Below are 16,925 nucleotides of genomic sequence, written 5' to 3' on the forward strand. Positions count from 1 at the left end.
TCGCCAAGACCTGCTCTTGCAGGGTCCAGTTCTTTCCACTCTCATTAATGCTAGAAAGCCAGCCTCCAGGCTCATATATTACAGAATCTGGAAGGCATATGTTTCCTGGTGTGAATCCAGAGGGTGGAACTCTCAAAAATATGTCTTTAGTAGGATTTGGGCTTTTTGTCAATTGGGTGTGTATATGAAACTAGCCCTGAGTACTATTAAGGGCCAAATCTCGGCTCTGTCAGTTTTCTTTCAGAGACCGCTGGCATCTCATTCCCTAGTTCAGGCATTTATTCAGGGGATACTACGGTTGAATCCGCCAGTCAAACCTCCCTTGTGCCCATGGGATTTGAATCTAGTGTTGTCAGTCTTGCAAAAGCAGCCCTTTGAATTTATTTGCCATATTCCATTAATTCTTTTGAGTAGGAAATTGGCCTTTCTGGTTGCTATCTCCTCTGCTAGGAGAGTTCCTGAATTGGCAGCCCTTTCCTGTAAGGAGCCTTATTTAGTTTGTCGCAAACACAAAACACGGCTGGAGAAGCTTGGTGCCGGCATACGGGCACCACCAAATGTGAGTGCAATACTTATCTGTTTTTAAGCAACCAATACATTTTTTACGTACTACACCATGAGGGGCACTCCTCTTTTTTATGAGTTATTGTAGGAGGGAAAGAGACCCCACTAGTACATCCAAGGCATCTGGCAGTTGGTGAAAATACGTGTAATTCTTTTGAGTAGGAAATTGGCCTTTCTGGTTGCTATCTCCTCTGCTAGGAGAGTTCCTGAATTGGCAGCCCTTTCCTGTAAGGAGCCTTATTTAGTTTGTCACAAACACAAAAGTGTGTTAGGTCCCAATCCTACCTTCCTAGTAGTGTCGACATTTCATTTAAATCAAGATATTGTTTTACCTTCCTTTTTTCCTGAGCCGCAGTCGGCAGGGGAAAAATGATTGCACTCTCTAGATGTAGTAAAGTTAGCCCAATTTTTTTCTATAATGTGAAAAATGTTACGTTGCAAGAATCATATGAGAATAATGATCTTTATTCTAAGCAAATTGTGATTCTCATTTTAGTCAGAATCGTGCAGCTCTACCCTTGTGGTTCCACCTCCTTTTGTATACCATTTGTGCAGCTCTTTATCTAGTTGCATGAGGTATTTGACCCCTGCTGTTCTTCAACCCTTTCTACCTGATATTTGGTCTGTACACCACCTTTTCTTTCTGTGTTGTTTTTTTTTGGGGTGGCGTAAGGTGACCTTGTCGGAGTCCCGTCTTATGTACTTTCAGTTCTAAAGGTGGTGTTCAATTACCCTTGCCACCAGGCTGAGTTGACCTAGTTATGCCAGGCCATTAACCCCTTCTGCTCTGCAGTTGATTTGTGAGTCACCTTTGCAGTTGCTGACACTCTTGCTGGCCATTGTAAGACAGTCATTGGTTGTGGCTAACCATCTTTCCCCTCCCTACAATGAGGGCCTTGAGTATTGTAGTCGTGAGTCCACTATTTTTGTCTTGCACGTATATACATACTGCTGGTTATCTCTGTGTGCCATCAGCTATGTGGCCCAACATCTGCTACTCCCTCTCCTCCAGGGTCTATATGCAATGAGTCTATGGGTGCAACATTGAAATTGAAGTTGTTTTGGTTGTTATAGGCCAACTTTAGTCCTTAGGAGGAGGCCTCTTCCTAATATTGATCCCAGGACTTTGAGATTCTGGGTCTTGGTCACCTTTGGTTTGGGGAACCTTTCAAAGCTCAGGCGCAGCTTCTCTAACTTGGAATCATGGCAGCAGAACATCTGTTCTATTATCATTCCATCAGATATGATAATCAGCATGGTAACCAATGAGCCAGTCATTGCTCCCTCTATATTGGGGCACCTTCCAATCTCTTTGGGGGATCATGAAATGCCTACTGCCTGTCTGCTTTTCACAACACTCCTATGTCTTCCTTGCCCCAAACTCTGACTTTTTTTTATAAACCTGGTCTTTCTGTGCTCCTGTCTACTGGTACATAGGTACCTTCTTGGTACAATGGACTTGGTCGTGGGAGAAAACTCCACTCCCATGCAACATTCCAGAACCAAGGACATTTTAGTTTAGTCCCTCCATATGCAAGATCATCTGATGTGGATTCCATCAGACTAGTGACATACATCGGCGAAAAATTCCAGGTCTCACAAATTACAGGGAAATGGATCAGTTTTTGACACAGATGGTAATTCCCGCTCCAGCCCGGACCGACATGTTTGTTTCAGTCAACATTGCTTGCACTGTGGAGGCTGGTCCTCACCCTAAGGTGTTTGAAACTTTTGTCATGGGTGAGGTACACCAAATATGGCTCTCTTAGCCTCCAAGTTTAGATGCAAACTCTGCTGGATCATCTTCATTGTCAGGGATCCCAGAGTTTTTGCAGTAGATGCTCTAGTGAATCAGTGCATTCAGTTTATCCGATCTATGCTCTCATTACTCAGGAACTGACTTCTTTTAAAGTCTGACTTTGCACTTGGGTGTTTTTTTTTTTTTTTTCTTTTTTTGCTCGGTGCGAAACCTGGGATCTCTTCCAAGGCTGTACTGTGCAGAATGAATCTTGGATTCTCTATTCTGATCTGGATCAGAACATCCAACACTAACCCAACCCCCCCCGATACTGCTACTATCATAAGATACCGTACTTCTTCCAGAGTGGAGGCATTTTAATAAAGGAGATGTGCTATGGGCCAGATCACCAGGTGAAAACAGGGAAAATTGCCTAAGAAAAGAAACCCTGATGCAGCCACTAAACGTCGAATGATCAGGTAATAAGCTGCAATAATATTACATTGTTGGTTTTGGGTTAAATACCGCTTTAAGCCTGTCGGGCAACCTTTTCATGCCATGCTTTCCCAGTTGAGCTATATAATATTTGAATCAAATGTTATTTTAGGTTTACTTATGATGTCGTCTTTTTTTTTTTAGGGTGTGTTTGGCAGAGGTTTATCAAGAAAAAGGCCTTGTAGATGACTTTATGAATCGGAAAGCTTATTATGATGATCTAAAGGTATGACTGTACTTTATTTTGACCACAGTACTCTTGCTTACAAAAAAATTCAATTTGTTTTTGGAGCGCTAGATACGAACATCAATAGTAAATATAAAATCACCAGTACAGTTATATTACTTCAATGCTAATTCTACTTGGTTCATTTCAGTTTGGGCATTTTGGCGTTGGTAGCAAAGCCTGCCAACTTGAGCAATTCAGTTTTGGGATAAAAGCCTACCCATAAATAACAGCAAGATAACCCTTCCTATATGTTGTCGCTGTCATCTGATGCTGCATTGATGGTATGTCCACACATACTGTACATAAGTAACAGCACTTGAACCTGTTTTATTATTAAAGTGCATCTAGTCTGTCTGGGACCTTCAGATGCCTACAACATGATTAGGGAGATGGTCCTTGATGGTGTTGTATAGCAAAATGTCTTGATCAAATAAAACTATATTTTATGATTGATTTTTATATATATATATATAGAGAGAGAGAGAGAGAGAGAGAGAGACAGACATGCAATTGGCCTAAATAGTCATAGTTGACTCAATGACTGCAGGTGCCTAGGTGGTGAAGAAGCAAAGCAGCCCCATTCCCTAAAGCGTTTGTTACCCCAACACTTTATATTCCTGATGTATTTGGCTGTTGTACCATGTACTTGTATGAGAGAGTCTCATGTTCTCTTTGTATTGCTTCCTTTATGTGAAATCCCTGGTGTTCCTGCCAGTCCCTCTGCTTTCCTATTAAATAATTACCACACTAAGCATGAGAGCACAGCATGGTAAGTTTCCAGCTGTGCGCCCCGCTGCACAGCCATTCACTGGGAAGATCAGTATGCTTCTGCCCTTCTCCCCAGCTCTTATGCAGCTGAGAACAGGGAATGTGATCACTTATTAAAAGGTATTTATATATTTTTTAAATCTATGCCTTTCATTTCTATTTTAAACTGAATAGGTTGTTTTACAAGGTGATCGTTTACAATCACTTTAATATTCCACCACCATGCTTCACAGTTGGTGTGAGGTTCTACTGAAATGCTGTTTGGTTTGCACCAAACATGTCTACCCTTACTGTGGCCAAACGGCTCCTCAGTCCACGGTATTAAGTCACCTGAGATCACTTTAATCTTGAAATGAGGACACCAGGCACATCAATAACAATGAGAATAGCATACCCTAGATATTGAGGTTTAATGGATAAGTTCACCTTTTGGAACCTGTTACACTTCTTTCTCGTACACCACGGGACACAGAGCCATTCATTACATAATGGCGGTGATTGGACACTGACACAACCAATTGAAGACGGTTCCCCCTCTATATAACCCCTCCAATCAGGGAAGTACCTCAGTTTTTTCACTAGTGTCTAAGGCAGCCCTCAAAATTTACACTCGCATTTTGCGAGTACATTTTGAGGGTTGGCGAGTGTCTGACTGGCTGGCTGCTTGGGAGCAGGGGGGGCGAGCGAGGAGAGGAGGAGGAGGAGGAGCCGCCGCAGCGTTCAAACCGCGGGGAACATTACAGCTTTTAATTCAATAGCTGTGTGTGTTCCCCGCAGCGTGCGTTTTATACAGCCCCTCCCCTCCGGGAAACTGATAGGCAGATCACCCATCCCAGGATTGGATGGGTGATCTGTCAAAGTTTCCCGGACAAGAGGGGAGGGGCTGTAAAAGACGCACGCTGTGGGGAACACACACAGCTATTGAATTGAAAGCTGTAATGTTCCCCGCGGTTTGAACCATTCGGCGGCGGCTCCTCCTCTCCTACCCAGCACAGGTAGGATGCGGGGGGGGGGGGGAGAACTCTGGCTAATATATATATGTGTGTGGGGGGGGAAGAACTCTGGCTAATATATGTGTGTGGGGGGGGGTAAGAACTCTGGCTAATATATGTGTGTGGGGGGGGGAAGAACTCTAGCTAATATGTGCGTGGGGGGGGGAAGAACTCTGGCCAATATGTGCGGTGGGGGGGGGAGAACTCTGGCTAATATGTGCGGTGGGGGGGGGGAAGAACTCTGGCTTATATGTGTGTGGGGGGGTAGAACTCTGGCTAATATATATATATGTGTGTGTGTGGGGGGAAGAACTCTGGCTAATATGTGCGGTGGGGGGGAGAACTCTGGCCAATATGTGCATTGGGGGGGGGAGAACTCTGGCCAATATGTGCGGTGGGGGGGGGAAGAACTCTGGCTAATATGTGTGTGGGGGGGGGGTAGAACTCTGGCTAATATGTGTGTGGGGGGGGGGAAGAACTCTGGCTAATATGTATGTGTGTGTGGGGTGGGGAGAACTCTGGCTAATATGTGTGTGGGGGGGAAGAACTCTGGCTAATATGTGTGTGGGGGGGGAGAACTCTGGCTAATATGTGTGTGGGGGGGGAAGAACTCTGGCTAATATGTGTGTGGGGGGGGAGAACTCTAGCTAATATGTGTGTGGGGGGGGGGAAGAACTCTGGCTAATATGTGTGTGGGGGGGAAGAACTCTGGCTAATGTGTGGGGGGGACTCTGGCTAATATGTGTGTGGGGGGGACTCTGGCTAATGTGTGGGGGGGGGACTCTGGCTAATGTGTGGGGGGGGGACTCTGGCTGCAATATGTGTGGGGGGGACTCAGGCTGCAATATGTGTGTGGGGGGAACTCTGGCTGCAATATGTGTGTGGGGGGGACTCTGGCTGCAATATGTGTGGGGGGGTGGGACTCTGGCTGCAATGTGGGTGAGGGGACTCTGGCTGGAAAATGGGGACATTTTGCTCCATTGGTAGACATGGGCAGGCTGCATTTTTGGGCACGGATTAAGTTGTTGTTAAATGTTTTATGTAGAATTAGGTAATAAATATTAAGTGTAATTTCATGAGATTTATGAGGGCGTGTCTAGGGGCGGGATTAGGGGCGGAACATGGTAGGGGTTGGGCGGGGCAACTGGTGGCGAGTATGCCTTGAGGCCTGGCTAGTAGCTCAGGACTTGAAATTTTGAGCCCTGGTCTAAGGTGTTGGATGTGCTAAGGAAAGCTCTACCAAATAGACCCTATTGGGGTAAAAAGAGCTATGCTTTTGGATCCATCCAAGACGCCAGATAAATTACACTGAAACTGGATGGGATCCGGTCCTCATGCACGAGGCATCGCCTGTAATGTCTCTCTTCGGAGAACTGGGCTCTAGGGTCCAGCACTTTTGCTCCATAAGCTAAAAGTCCTGGTAAGAGTCTTTTACAAGGCCCAGGGGAGAGGTCTCCGTTAAATAGGAACCCATATCCCTGAAGGTTGGCACACAAAACCTGCCGTGATGGGTGAAGATGGTGCTGTCTGAATTTTCAGCAGAAAAACCTGCGGCAGGGATAAAGGTAAGAGGAAAAGGAATCCTAAGAACAATCTTAAGAACCTTTTTCCAATTTTCTCTTTTTTTGCCTCTAGAGGGAGTAAAGAGCTGAGTTTTACTCATAACGCTCTATACCAGATCCGGCAGGACAAGCACACTTCCTTCACTGCAGAGCACTGCATAAGAAAGGCCACCGCTTCTCTCCTCAACGCTGGGCAAGAACGCCACAGCACAGTCAGATAAGCAGAGGGAGGCTCCCTCTCATCCCAGGACAGCCGCCATTTGCCCTAGGTCACACGTACGTTCTTTATCGGTGGCAGGGGTGGAGGAGGAGTGGGATTGTGAGCAGACACGGGCACACTGGTTTAAAGCATGGCGCTCAATACAGGAGCCATAAAGGAGTCGCGGAGGCCGGCAGCTCTTCCTTTGGGACACACAGCAGCATTCAGGGGGCACTTAAGCTCTAGGTGGTGGGGCACTACCAAAAGAGACACCTACTCCATTGCATGAAACTGTGTTTAAGTTGCATACTATATGTATATTGCTAAACTGAGCACAGTAGTATATGCGTTGTGTTGCCTCGGCTTGTTGCTTGGTAATATGTCTTCCCTTAGAAGGAATTCAGGGACTAAGAAAGCACCACCGCCTGAGACAGGGGGCTCTAGCCGTGCCTGCTCGGTACCTTCCTCCCCTATAAATTTTGAAGTACCTTTGCCACTATCAGGTGTATCAATTTCTCTGGTGGCACCTGGGCCTGCATATGTCACTGAGGACACTTTTACCACAGCCCTGGAAAAATTTGAAGGGAAGATCGCTACGCTAATCGCAAAGTCCTTGCAAAAGGGCAAAAAGCGAAGCAGATTTCCTTTGGTGGTTTTAGATCCCCTTTCAGAAAAATCTGATGAGGAGAAGCATGAGGATGAGGTAACACCTACAGAGGACAGGGATGAGGATGGATCAGCCATATTGGAGGAACCCTTCTTTGCTTCCCAGATGCTAAGGTCACAGGTACAATGTTATGCATACTGAATTCAGGTTGCCCTCCTCGGAGTTAACTGAATCACCTGTCTCCTCCGGGGTTCATTAAAATCCCAGCAGGGTGCATGTTCCTTTCCGGTTCATCCGTTATTAAAAAAAAGTTAATCTACGCAGACTGGCTACATCCAGATAAGCGTTTCTCGCCGCCTAAGAAGTTTGACATTCTCTATCCTATGGAGGAAGAGTTTTCCAAGAAGTGGAGTCTGCCTTCTGTAGATGCAGCTATTTCTTGTATAAATAAGAACCTGACTTGTCCAGTGGATAACGTACAGGTGTTTAAAGTTCCTTCGGAAAAGACGTTGGAATCTTTACTAAAATCTTCCTTCTGGCCGATTCAGTTGCCCAACCTGCTGTAGCAGCCCTAGGCATGTGTCAGGTCCTCAAGGACCAAGTAAAACAGGGGCTGAAGGAGCTGCCTCCAGAATAAGTTAAATTGTGGGAGAATTTGCCTAAAGCCTTATGTTTTACAATAGCTGCTATGAGAGATTTGGTTCAGCAAGCATCTCGTCTCACACTCCAGCTGGTGCATATGCACAGAATTCTTTGGCTAAAGCATTGGTCAGCAGAGGCACCATGCAAAAAACGTTTGGCCAGTTTCCCCTTTCATTAGCGAACGCCTCTTTGGGGAAGATGTGGAAAAATATATCCAGAAGATATCGAGTGGGAAGACCACTCTCTTACCAGAGAAGAAGAAAAACAAGCGACCTTGTTTTAAACGCTCTCTCTCCCCGACTCCTGGTAAATCTACCTCTAGCCAGTGGCAACGGCATTTTCAGCCAGCCAGAAATGCTAAAGAAGACCAGGCCCAGAAGAACAAGAAGCAGTGGGGTTCAAAGGCTAACAAGCAAAACCCCAAAGCCTCTTCATGAAGAGGCGCCCCGCTCGGCCAAGTGGGGGGATGGCTTTGTCAGTTTTCAGCGGCATGGCAGACAGAAATCCAGGACAGATGGGTAGTATCCACAGTATCCCTAGGGTACAAACTGGAATTTTGAGAGATCCCATCTCCTCGGTTCCGAAGCTCAAGGCTCTTCAAAGATGCACTAAAAAGAGCGTCCTTCTTCAAGGGATTGGATCACGTGCTGTCCCAAGGCGTGATCACAGAAGTACCCCTAAAGGAGCAAGGTTCAAGCTTTTATTCAAACCTCTTTGTGATTCCAAAACCAAACTGAGATGTCAGACCCATCCTGGATCTAAGATCTCTAAATCAGTTTCTGAACATTCGCCATTTCCCGAATGGAAACTATTCGATCAGTGGTCCCCACCCTACAAGGCAGAGAATTCATGGCGTCTATAGACATTGACGCATATTTACATGTGCCTATATATCCCTCTCACCAAAAGTTCTTAAGGTTTGCGGTAGAACATTGCAACTTCCAGTTTGTGGCTCTGCCCTTTGGTGTGGCTACCGTGTCCCGGGTATTTACAAAGGTACTAGCCCCTCTGTTGGCAAATCTCAGAGCACAAGGCATAGCGATAACAGCCTACCTAGTCGATCTACTCGTGATAGATCAGTCAGTGGCAGGATTAGATCATGCTGTGCTCACCACAATAAGATACCTGGATAGAAATATCCTCTCTACAAGCCCAAAGAAGGGTAGAGTATTTGAGCATAATCATAGACACAGCCCAAAGCCGGGTATTCCTACCAGAGCCAAAGATCAAGTCGCTATAGGACCTGATCCACAGGGTCAAAGCAAAAAAAAAAAACATCTATTCGCCTTTGCATGAGGCTATTGGGGAAGATGGTAGTCTCCTTTGAGGCTGTCCCTTACACCCAGTTTCATTCGAGACTACTTCAAGGCAGTATTTTAGCCGCCTGGAACAGGAAGATCCAAGCTCTGAATTTACCCATGCGCCTCTCTTCACATTCAGTGCCAAAACTTCAGTTGGTGGTTAAAAACCAGGAACTTGCGGAAAGAAAGATCCTTCCTTTCTCCCAGTCACCTGGAAGGTGGTATCTATGGATGCCATCCTAATGGTCTGGGAAGCAGTGTTGGAAGAAGCTTCAGTCCAGGGAACCTGGGCCAAGACCGAAAGGAGCCTGCCCATCAACATACTGGAAATGCAGGCAGTTTACTTCAAAACCTGGACACACAGGTTACAGGGCCACCCAGTTCGGATTCAATCCAACAATGCTACTGCAGTAGCTTACATCAATCACCAAGGAGGCACCCACAGTCAGGGTGCTCAGAAGGAGGTAAATCGGATTTTGACATGGGCAGAAGAACATGTTCTTTGTCTCTCTGCAATATTCATTCCAGAGGTAGAACACTGGCAAGTGGACTACCTGAGTCGCCAGCAACCATTACCAGGAGAGTGGTCTCTCCACCCCGATATCTTTCAGGTCATATGCTAGACATGGGGGACCCCAGATGTAGATCTACTAGCCTTCAGGTTCAACAGGAAGTTGATGCTCTAATAATTCCCTGGAATCAGTTTTCACTGATCTATGCGTTTCCTCCGAGCGCTCTCTTACAAAGGCTACTTTGCAGGATCAAGAAGGAAGGAATTCCAGTAATCCTAGTGGCCCCAAATTGGCACAGAAGGCCCTGGAATGCCGAAATCAAAAAGATGTCATTAGGAAGACCTTGGAAGCTTCCACTTTGTCACGACCTGCTGTCGCAAGGTCCAGTGTTTTATCCTTCCTTACAAAAGCTAAATTTGACGGTCTGGTTGCCGAGACCCACATTTTGAAGAGACGAGGGATCTCGGGTGCAGTTCTTTCTACACTCCTTAATGATAGAAAGCCAGCCTCCAGGCTTATCTACTATAGAGTCTGGAAGGCATATGTTTCCTGGTGTGAAACCAAGAAATGGGATCCTCAGATATGACATAAGTAGGATTCCCGCCTTTTGCCAGATAGGAGTGGATATGAAATTATCCCTTAGTACCATTAAGGGTCAAATATCGCCTCTATCAGTCTTTCAAAGACCCCTGGCATCTCATTCTCTAGTTCGGGCTTTCATTCAGGGGGTTCAATCCGCCAGTCAAGTCTACCTTGTACCCATGGGATCTGAATTTAGTATTGTCAGATTCCGCTGATCATTTCAAGCATAAAATTGGCTTTTTTGATTGCTATCTCTTTGGCTAGAAGAGTGTCTGAATTAGTATCTTTCTTGCAAAGAGCCTTATTTAAATTATCACAAAGACAAAATTGTACTACGACCCCATCCTGCCTTTTTACCTAAGGTGGTGTCCGTTTATCATTTAAATCGGGACATTGTTCTGCCTTCTTTTTTTTCTGGATCCGCAGACAGCAGAGGAAAAATTATTGCACTCTCTAGATCTAGTGAGAGCAGTAAAGGTGTATCTGCAGGCAACCGCTCAGATACACAAAACAGACAGTTTTGTTTATTTTGACAGATGGTCCCAAGAGGGGACAAGCGGCATCAAGCTCCACTATCTCCAGGTGGATTTGACACACAATTATTCAAGCCTATGGTCTAAAGAACAGGACTCCTCCTTTTTCTGTTAGGGCGCACTCTACCAGGGGGATAATTGCGTCATGGGCAGTGCATCACCAGGCTTCATTGGTTTAGATCTGTAAAACTGCAACTTGGTCTTCAGTCCACACATTTTCCAAATTCTATCAAGTGGGGGGTATATGATCAATCATCCTATATTTTAATTGTACCAATGTGTGGGATTTCGCAAAACAATGGCTAGCCACTAAAAGGTCACATTTATTATGTGGGGACTATGCTGCTACATTGCAGGGATTCATCTCCCATCCCATGTGTAACGGCTACCCACTGGTAGTGAGGGGGTATCAGCCGTTGGGGAAGTCCTTTTTCGCTGGCAAGTGGCGATATGCAGGTACCGCCGGTATCATCCCATCGAACGCCCTTCCAAGAAACGAGACGGGGCTACGTTTTGAAGAGTCAAGCAGGACTGATTTAATGGGACATTTCCCTTAGCTTATATGTGCTTACAACTGTGACAGGAACAATGACAATCTCCACCCCCCTTCACACAGATACTTTGAAATAATGACATCTCCTTGAATCAATCAGTCTCTAGACGTTCCGGCACCGAGATCCACTTAACATGACCTGGCCGGGCACATTTCTTTCTCAATAGAATTCAATTAACCTTTAGAACAATACACACTCACAGATCATCACGTTAGCATACACCTGGCAGGAGGCTGTTAACTGGTAATACACAACAGAGCGTCAATTAGCATTTAGCAGTGAAAAAGTCACTCTACAATTAACCCTTTGAGCTCAGTAACAAGTCATGCAGTCCTCTGTAGGCAGAATAGTTCATAGGTCCGTTACACCATGCATCCATACCCAACCCCGTTTTTGAGTGCAATCCACCAGCTTCAGACCCATTCTTTCATAGCGCAGATTGGCTGTTATGCTCTAAATTATCTTCACGACTATGCTATGCCATGAAACACTTTTACTATTGCTGTGGTAAATACTTTGCATCTCCTGTGACACATTTGGATAGGCTGTAGCCAGCACTGTGTGCATAGTCCTGCCCCCTGGTGCAGTACCTCAGGCCCTCTTCAGCCCAGGCACCATCTTGAGCAAATGCTATGCTTCAGAACAATGCACTCTGCTGCTGTAGACACAACCCTGCTCCATTTCAAGGGCCTGCTTTACACTTTCACTCTCACCAGGCTATTTAGCAGCCTTCAGTCATAAGAGACAGGATTGCTATACCCCTTCTGTTATGCAACTTTGGTCATAAGTACCCCTCAGGGTATCCCTTGATCCATATGGTGGACATTGGGCACAAGGGAATCAGGAAAGTGGGGCGGGTACACACACGCACAGGCCATGATGAAGTGAATCCGATTCCCTCAGGTATTTCTGCTTCATTTACTTTAAATCTCAATCTCCACTGCTCTAATCCTTCAGGGACTCCCTGTTCCCCCCTTTTTAACTAGGGAGAAACTTTCAGCTTCTATGTTGGAGTTTATGGGGAAAGCCTTTGCCTCTGGAGACCATGGGTCTCTTCATCCGCCCTCAAGCCCTTAAACACTGCATTTTCTTGCACGCTGTGGAGGAAAAGTAAGGAGCTGCAAGGGATCTCATGTAACATGTATAAGGCGGTTAAGAGAAGGCCCTTTGTGAAGACACTATCATTTCGCCCTACATTTGTTTTTTTTTTATTTTGTTTTTTTATTATTATTATTTTTTTTTTTTAAAGAAATACATTATATACAAAACCATTACAGCGTCTGTTTATAAAGGGGTATAGTTAAAGATGCAGTCCTGTAACCTTTCTTTTTTTTTTTTCTTTTTTTTTTCCTAAGATTTGCGCTGCAGAGTTCAAGGAATTTGTAGAACGCCTGAGAGTGAAGTTCAGCACAAAGATGGATGATCCAGCATATGCAATTCCAGAAACTGTGGATGAGCTCTTCAATAGGTAGCAAAGCAACAAGACTTACAGATATGTAGGCACTATTGATGAGCTCATGTTTTCGGTTCCTAATTTGAACTCACCTGAGTGGGCTTGCCAGGAAGCTGTCACTATGCAAAGCCAGTTATAAGGGGTTTAGCCAGTTATAAGGAGCCACAGGTATGTATGGAAGTTTATAATTGCAGCTGTGGCAGGGAATGCTTTGGCCGCTTATGATTTGGCTCGGTACAATGATCGCTTCCTGGCAGGGACCGAACACGTCTGAGCTCATCCATAGTAGGTACTGTTGAATGTCTTATTTAATCTTCAAATTAACTCCTTTATCCTTGTGGAGCATCTTTGTCTTTTGGGCCCGGGCTATACGTTGCCACTAAGCCTCTCCCCTTCTGGGGCTAGGTTTCAAGTGACCACATTTGGCACTTGAATGATATGGACAATTTTACTGTTGGTTGCATGTTTGTTTTTCTTTTCTTTTTTTTTTTCTTTGTTAAATTAGCCACTGTAACCAATATGTCCCAATGCTTAAAGATGAAACCTAGTTAAATATAAGTCTGTTCTTATGCAAACCACCTGTCTGGCTATCACTGAACATACTACAGTGGAGGTGGGCATTAAAATCCCCCCCCCCCCTCAGCAAGTTTCTGCTCATTCATTGTATAGCAAGAGGATGAGCAGAGTTGAAATGCTAAAAAAAACAAATCTTTAGCAAACAATTTTTCCTGTGGTCACCCAGCCGATGGGGTAAGTACTGTATACCACAGTTCATTTGTGTGCAGTGCTGCAGAATTGCAGTGTAAGAGCTCATTTACATCAAGTTTTCTGCGTTTCTGCATGCGTGTTGGCATGGTTTTTGCATGAGAATTTGCAATGTTCTTTAAGTCTATTTGTGCTGCATTTTTGGCATTTTATTTATTTATTTTCTTCACTAAGTTGTACTTATACACATTTGCATGCGTTAATGCACATTTGCGGTGTGTTTGCTCTTGTTTACATGTTTTACAGTGTGGAAAAAATGAGACGCTGTACTTTTTTAAAAGCAATACAATGTTATAAACTAGGCTTGTTGAAATAATTTTTTTCTCTCATATGCATTTTTACTGCATTTTGGCTGTGTTTTAAAATGCACCTGACTGCATCTAGTGTGAATTAGCCCTAAATCTTATGAAAGTCTGTGTGTGTAGTCACACTCTGAATAACATGATCAATAGAAAGTAGAACAGATCGCAGACCTGAGGCATTAGCTTAAAGTTTCTAAAGCCTTAGTCCATTCACACTCGTGCGGTTTTCATTGCAACTTGATGCAACTTTGGCTAGTGTGATTGTTTGTGCGCTACAAAGTTGCACATATATCATGCAGGTGTGACTTTTATGCAACCTTTGAGGGTTTACGTTAGTCTATGGCCCTCAAGTCACTTGAAAATCAGACCAAAGTAATGCAGGAACTACTTTAAAGTCGCTTTGACTTTAAGTCGCACAGATATGAACGGTACTCATGGGGAAATATGGGGTCCAAAGTCACATGACACTTTGGGGTCCAAAGTCACATGACAAGTCGCACAAGTGTGAGTGGGGCCTTACGTTTTTTTATTCTCTCCATTAAGGTAAAAAACCTTCTGTTTCCAGGATCCACCCCCCTTTTTATACTTACTGGAGCCCGATTTCGATCCAGTGCTGTGCACAAGAGCAGTCGCTCTTTCCTATCTCTACCTCCTCACAGGGTAGATTGATAGCAGCGGGGCCATTGCCTCCTGCTGTTGTCAAATCACCCCCTATGACAAGGGAGTGTGGCAGAGCACCACTGTCTGTCTATATATTATGTTCTCTCTTTTAGCTAATCCAAGGGTTTAACCCTTTTTTTTGTTCAACTGAATGCTTTTTAACTTTCGACTGTCACTTTGGTCAGCTGGGTTTCGACCCTGGATGCCTTGTTCTTTAAAGGGAACCTGTGATGCTCCCTCTTGTGTCTAAAGTGGATTCATTCTTTCGTCTAGGTTTCCAGTCTGTCAGTTATTTGTATGCCATGACACCCTTTAGGGGATTTGAAGCTCCGTTGTGTTCTGTAGGGTTCTCCAGCAACTGGTTCTGCTATTCTGGGTGGATTCACATGCCTGTTCAAGTATATGTAGTGAGAGTAAGGCCCAGCCATAAATGGGTCGAATTCCAAACAAATTATCTTTAAAAAATCAGAAATTTTGTGTTTTGTGATCTGATGGTGCCTCCATTGATTTTGAAATTTGACCAACCAAGCCTTTAATTTCACCTCATGTTGCTACAGAGAAGAATTTTTGTGGCCATGAATCTTTTGTTTCTGGGAATCTTTTTTCTTATGCATTTGTTTTTTTATTTTATATTGCTCATGATTTTCCCATCATTGATTAGAAAATCATACATTTTTTCCCAAATTTCCAACATGCCCAATCACTCAAATTCAATAGTCGCACAAAAATCGTCCGTTGCTGCAGTCCACTAATGGTGCAAAATTCAAACAAACATTCTTGAATAATATTTTCCGAAAGAAAATTTCGGATTTTGACTCGTATATGGCCAGCCTAAAGCCTTGTACACGCGATCGGATTTTCCACAGACAAAACTTTAGACTTTTGTCCAAAGGGCGTTGGCCATGAACTTGTCTTGCATACAGATGGCACACAATTGTCCGCCAACAAACGTGAACGTATTGACGTACTATGTGAAATTTCAGCTCTTGAACACCACAGTTTGGACACCTTTTGCTAATATCGTGTTTGGTGAGCATTGATTCCGAGCATGCATGTTTGTACTTCGGATATTTGTCTGGCGGACTTGTGTACCCACAATGGGAAAATTTATCAGCCTGCCATCCAACATTTGTCAGCGGAAGTCTGACAACAATTGTCTGATGGAGCGTACAAACGGATTTTAGGCCAACACACAATTCCCATTGGAAAATCTGATAGTGTGTACAAGGCTCCAGGCTCCTTCTTTCCTGTATAGCTCACTTTTTTCAGCATCTGGCCTTGTCGGCTCTGTTAGGTTAGCTACTTGGTGTTCACCCATTCAATGGTGCCTGTTCTTGGCTGCAGCTTTAATAGGAGACACCTAAAGTTCTTGTTAGTTTTTTGGTCCCTGCTTATTTTTAGGTGGAAACATATTTTCTTTTATTTCATGGGATTTTCTATCCTCCTTGGGGGTCCTGCTTTTAATTGTCCAATGGTCCCCATACTGTTCTGTGCTTCTAGAGTAAATTCGATTTTTGTAATTACGGTACTTTACACTAAAAATGAAAACACTGTCTGGGGAATTCATAGCCCCCTTTTATAATACTGTCGGGGGGGGGGGGGAAGCACCAAAAATGACAGTACTTGCATGCAATTGATGTACATTTCAGAGACTGGTACATAAGTTCATATACCTGTCAGTGCTGGCATTGAGGTTGGAGTGTCTATATTGGACTCTCTTTCCTCAGTGAACTTAAACCCCATCTTCCCTCCCTGGCCACTACGCCAGTCACACTGACAGGTGCATGGTCGATGGGTTTTGTACTTGGGTGGTCAAAAACTGATGGGGAACTCCTGAAACTAGTCACGTCCAGTCCACTTTACTTTTGATTGACAGGACACTAGTGGGCCAATCCATAGCCACCATTTAGTCCAGAAGTGGCTTTGTAATCTGCCCCCTGCTGTGCACAATCAATCACAAGCAAGGCAAGGCAGACTTGATGGGGAACTAGCCTAGGATTTCCCCTTCAGGCTTCACCCACTCCAAAAGGCACAGCCGCTCTGAGTTGTCCAGTGGGAGGAGTCTGATGAGACTAGTTCCCCATTAGATACTCCTTGCCTGTGATTGCATAGTTATATAGTCTGCCTGAATAAAAGACACAAGTCTATCTAGTTCAACCAATAAAAGGGAGAAAAAAAATGGTACGTAGTGGGTGATTTTCAAAGCTATTATTAAAGTAAATGGTGGCAACCAAATGACTGCTTTATTGAATTCCCATGTGTAAATTTTTTTATTTTATTGCTATAATTTATCTATATAGTCTATAACGGCGCTTGGATTGCCTCTTGGGACTCATTTGTTGTCTGAGCCACAACTTCTGCTACCTATATGAAAAAGAAGAATGGGTGTTTAAATAAAGCTTTTGAAATTATGTAGAATATGTTGTGTTCACTAATACAATCATTAGCCAGAAATAGAAGAATGAAT

At 44.3% G+C, this 16,925-nt stretch overlaps 1 protein-coding gene across 2 annotated transcripts in view; it reads left to right on the top strand.

The window, feature by feature from the left end:
- Positions 1 to 16,925, top strand: part of GTF3C1 (general transcription factor IIIC subunit 1) — a 307,903-nt gene that overhangs the window by 212,260 nt on the left and 78,718 nt on the right. For both annotated transcript variants that reach the window (XM_040356997.1, XM_040356999.1), the window contains 2 exons: positions 2,942 to 3,023; positions 12,634 to 12,746. In XM_040356997.1, coding sequence (XP_040212931.1) covers positions 2,942 to 3,023; positions 12,634 to 12,746 — 195 coding nt within the window. The remainder of the gene's footprint in view (positions 1 to 2,941; positions 3,024 to 12,633; positions 12,747 to 16,925) is intronic.

Source organism: Rana temporaria, chromosome 6, assembly GCF_905171775.1.
Source record: "Rana temporaria chromosome 6, aRanTem1.1, whole genome shotgun sequence".
NCBI classification, from domain to species: Eukaryota; Metazoa; Chordata; class Amphibia; order Anura; family Ranidae; genus Rana; species Rana temporaria.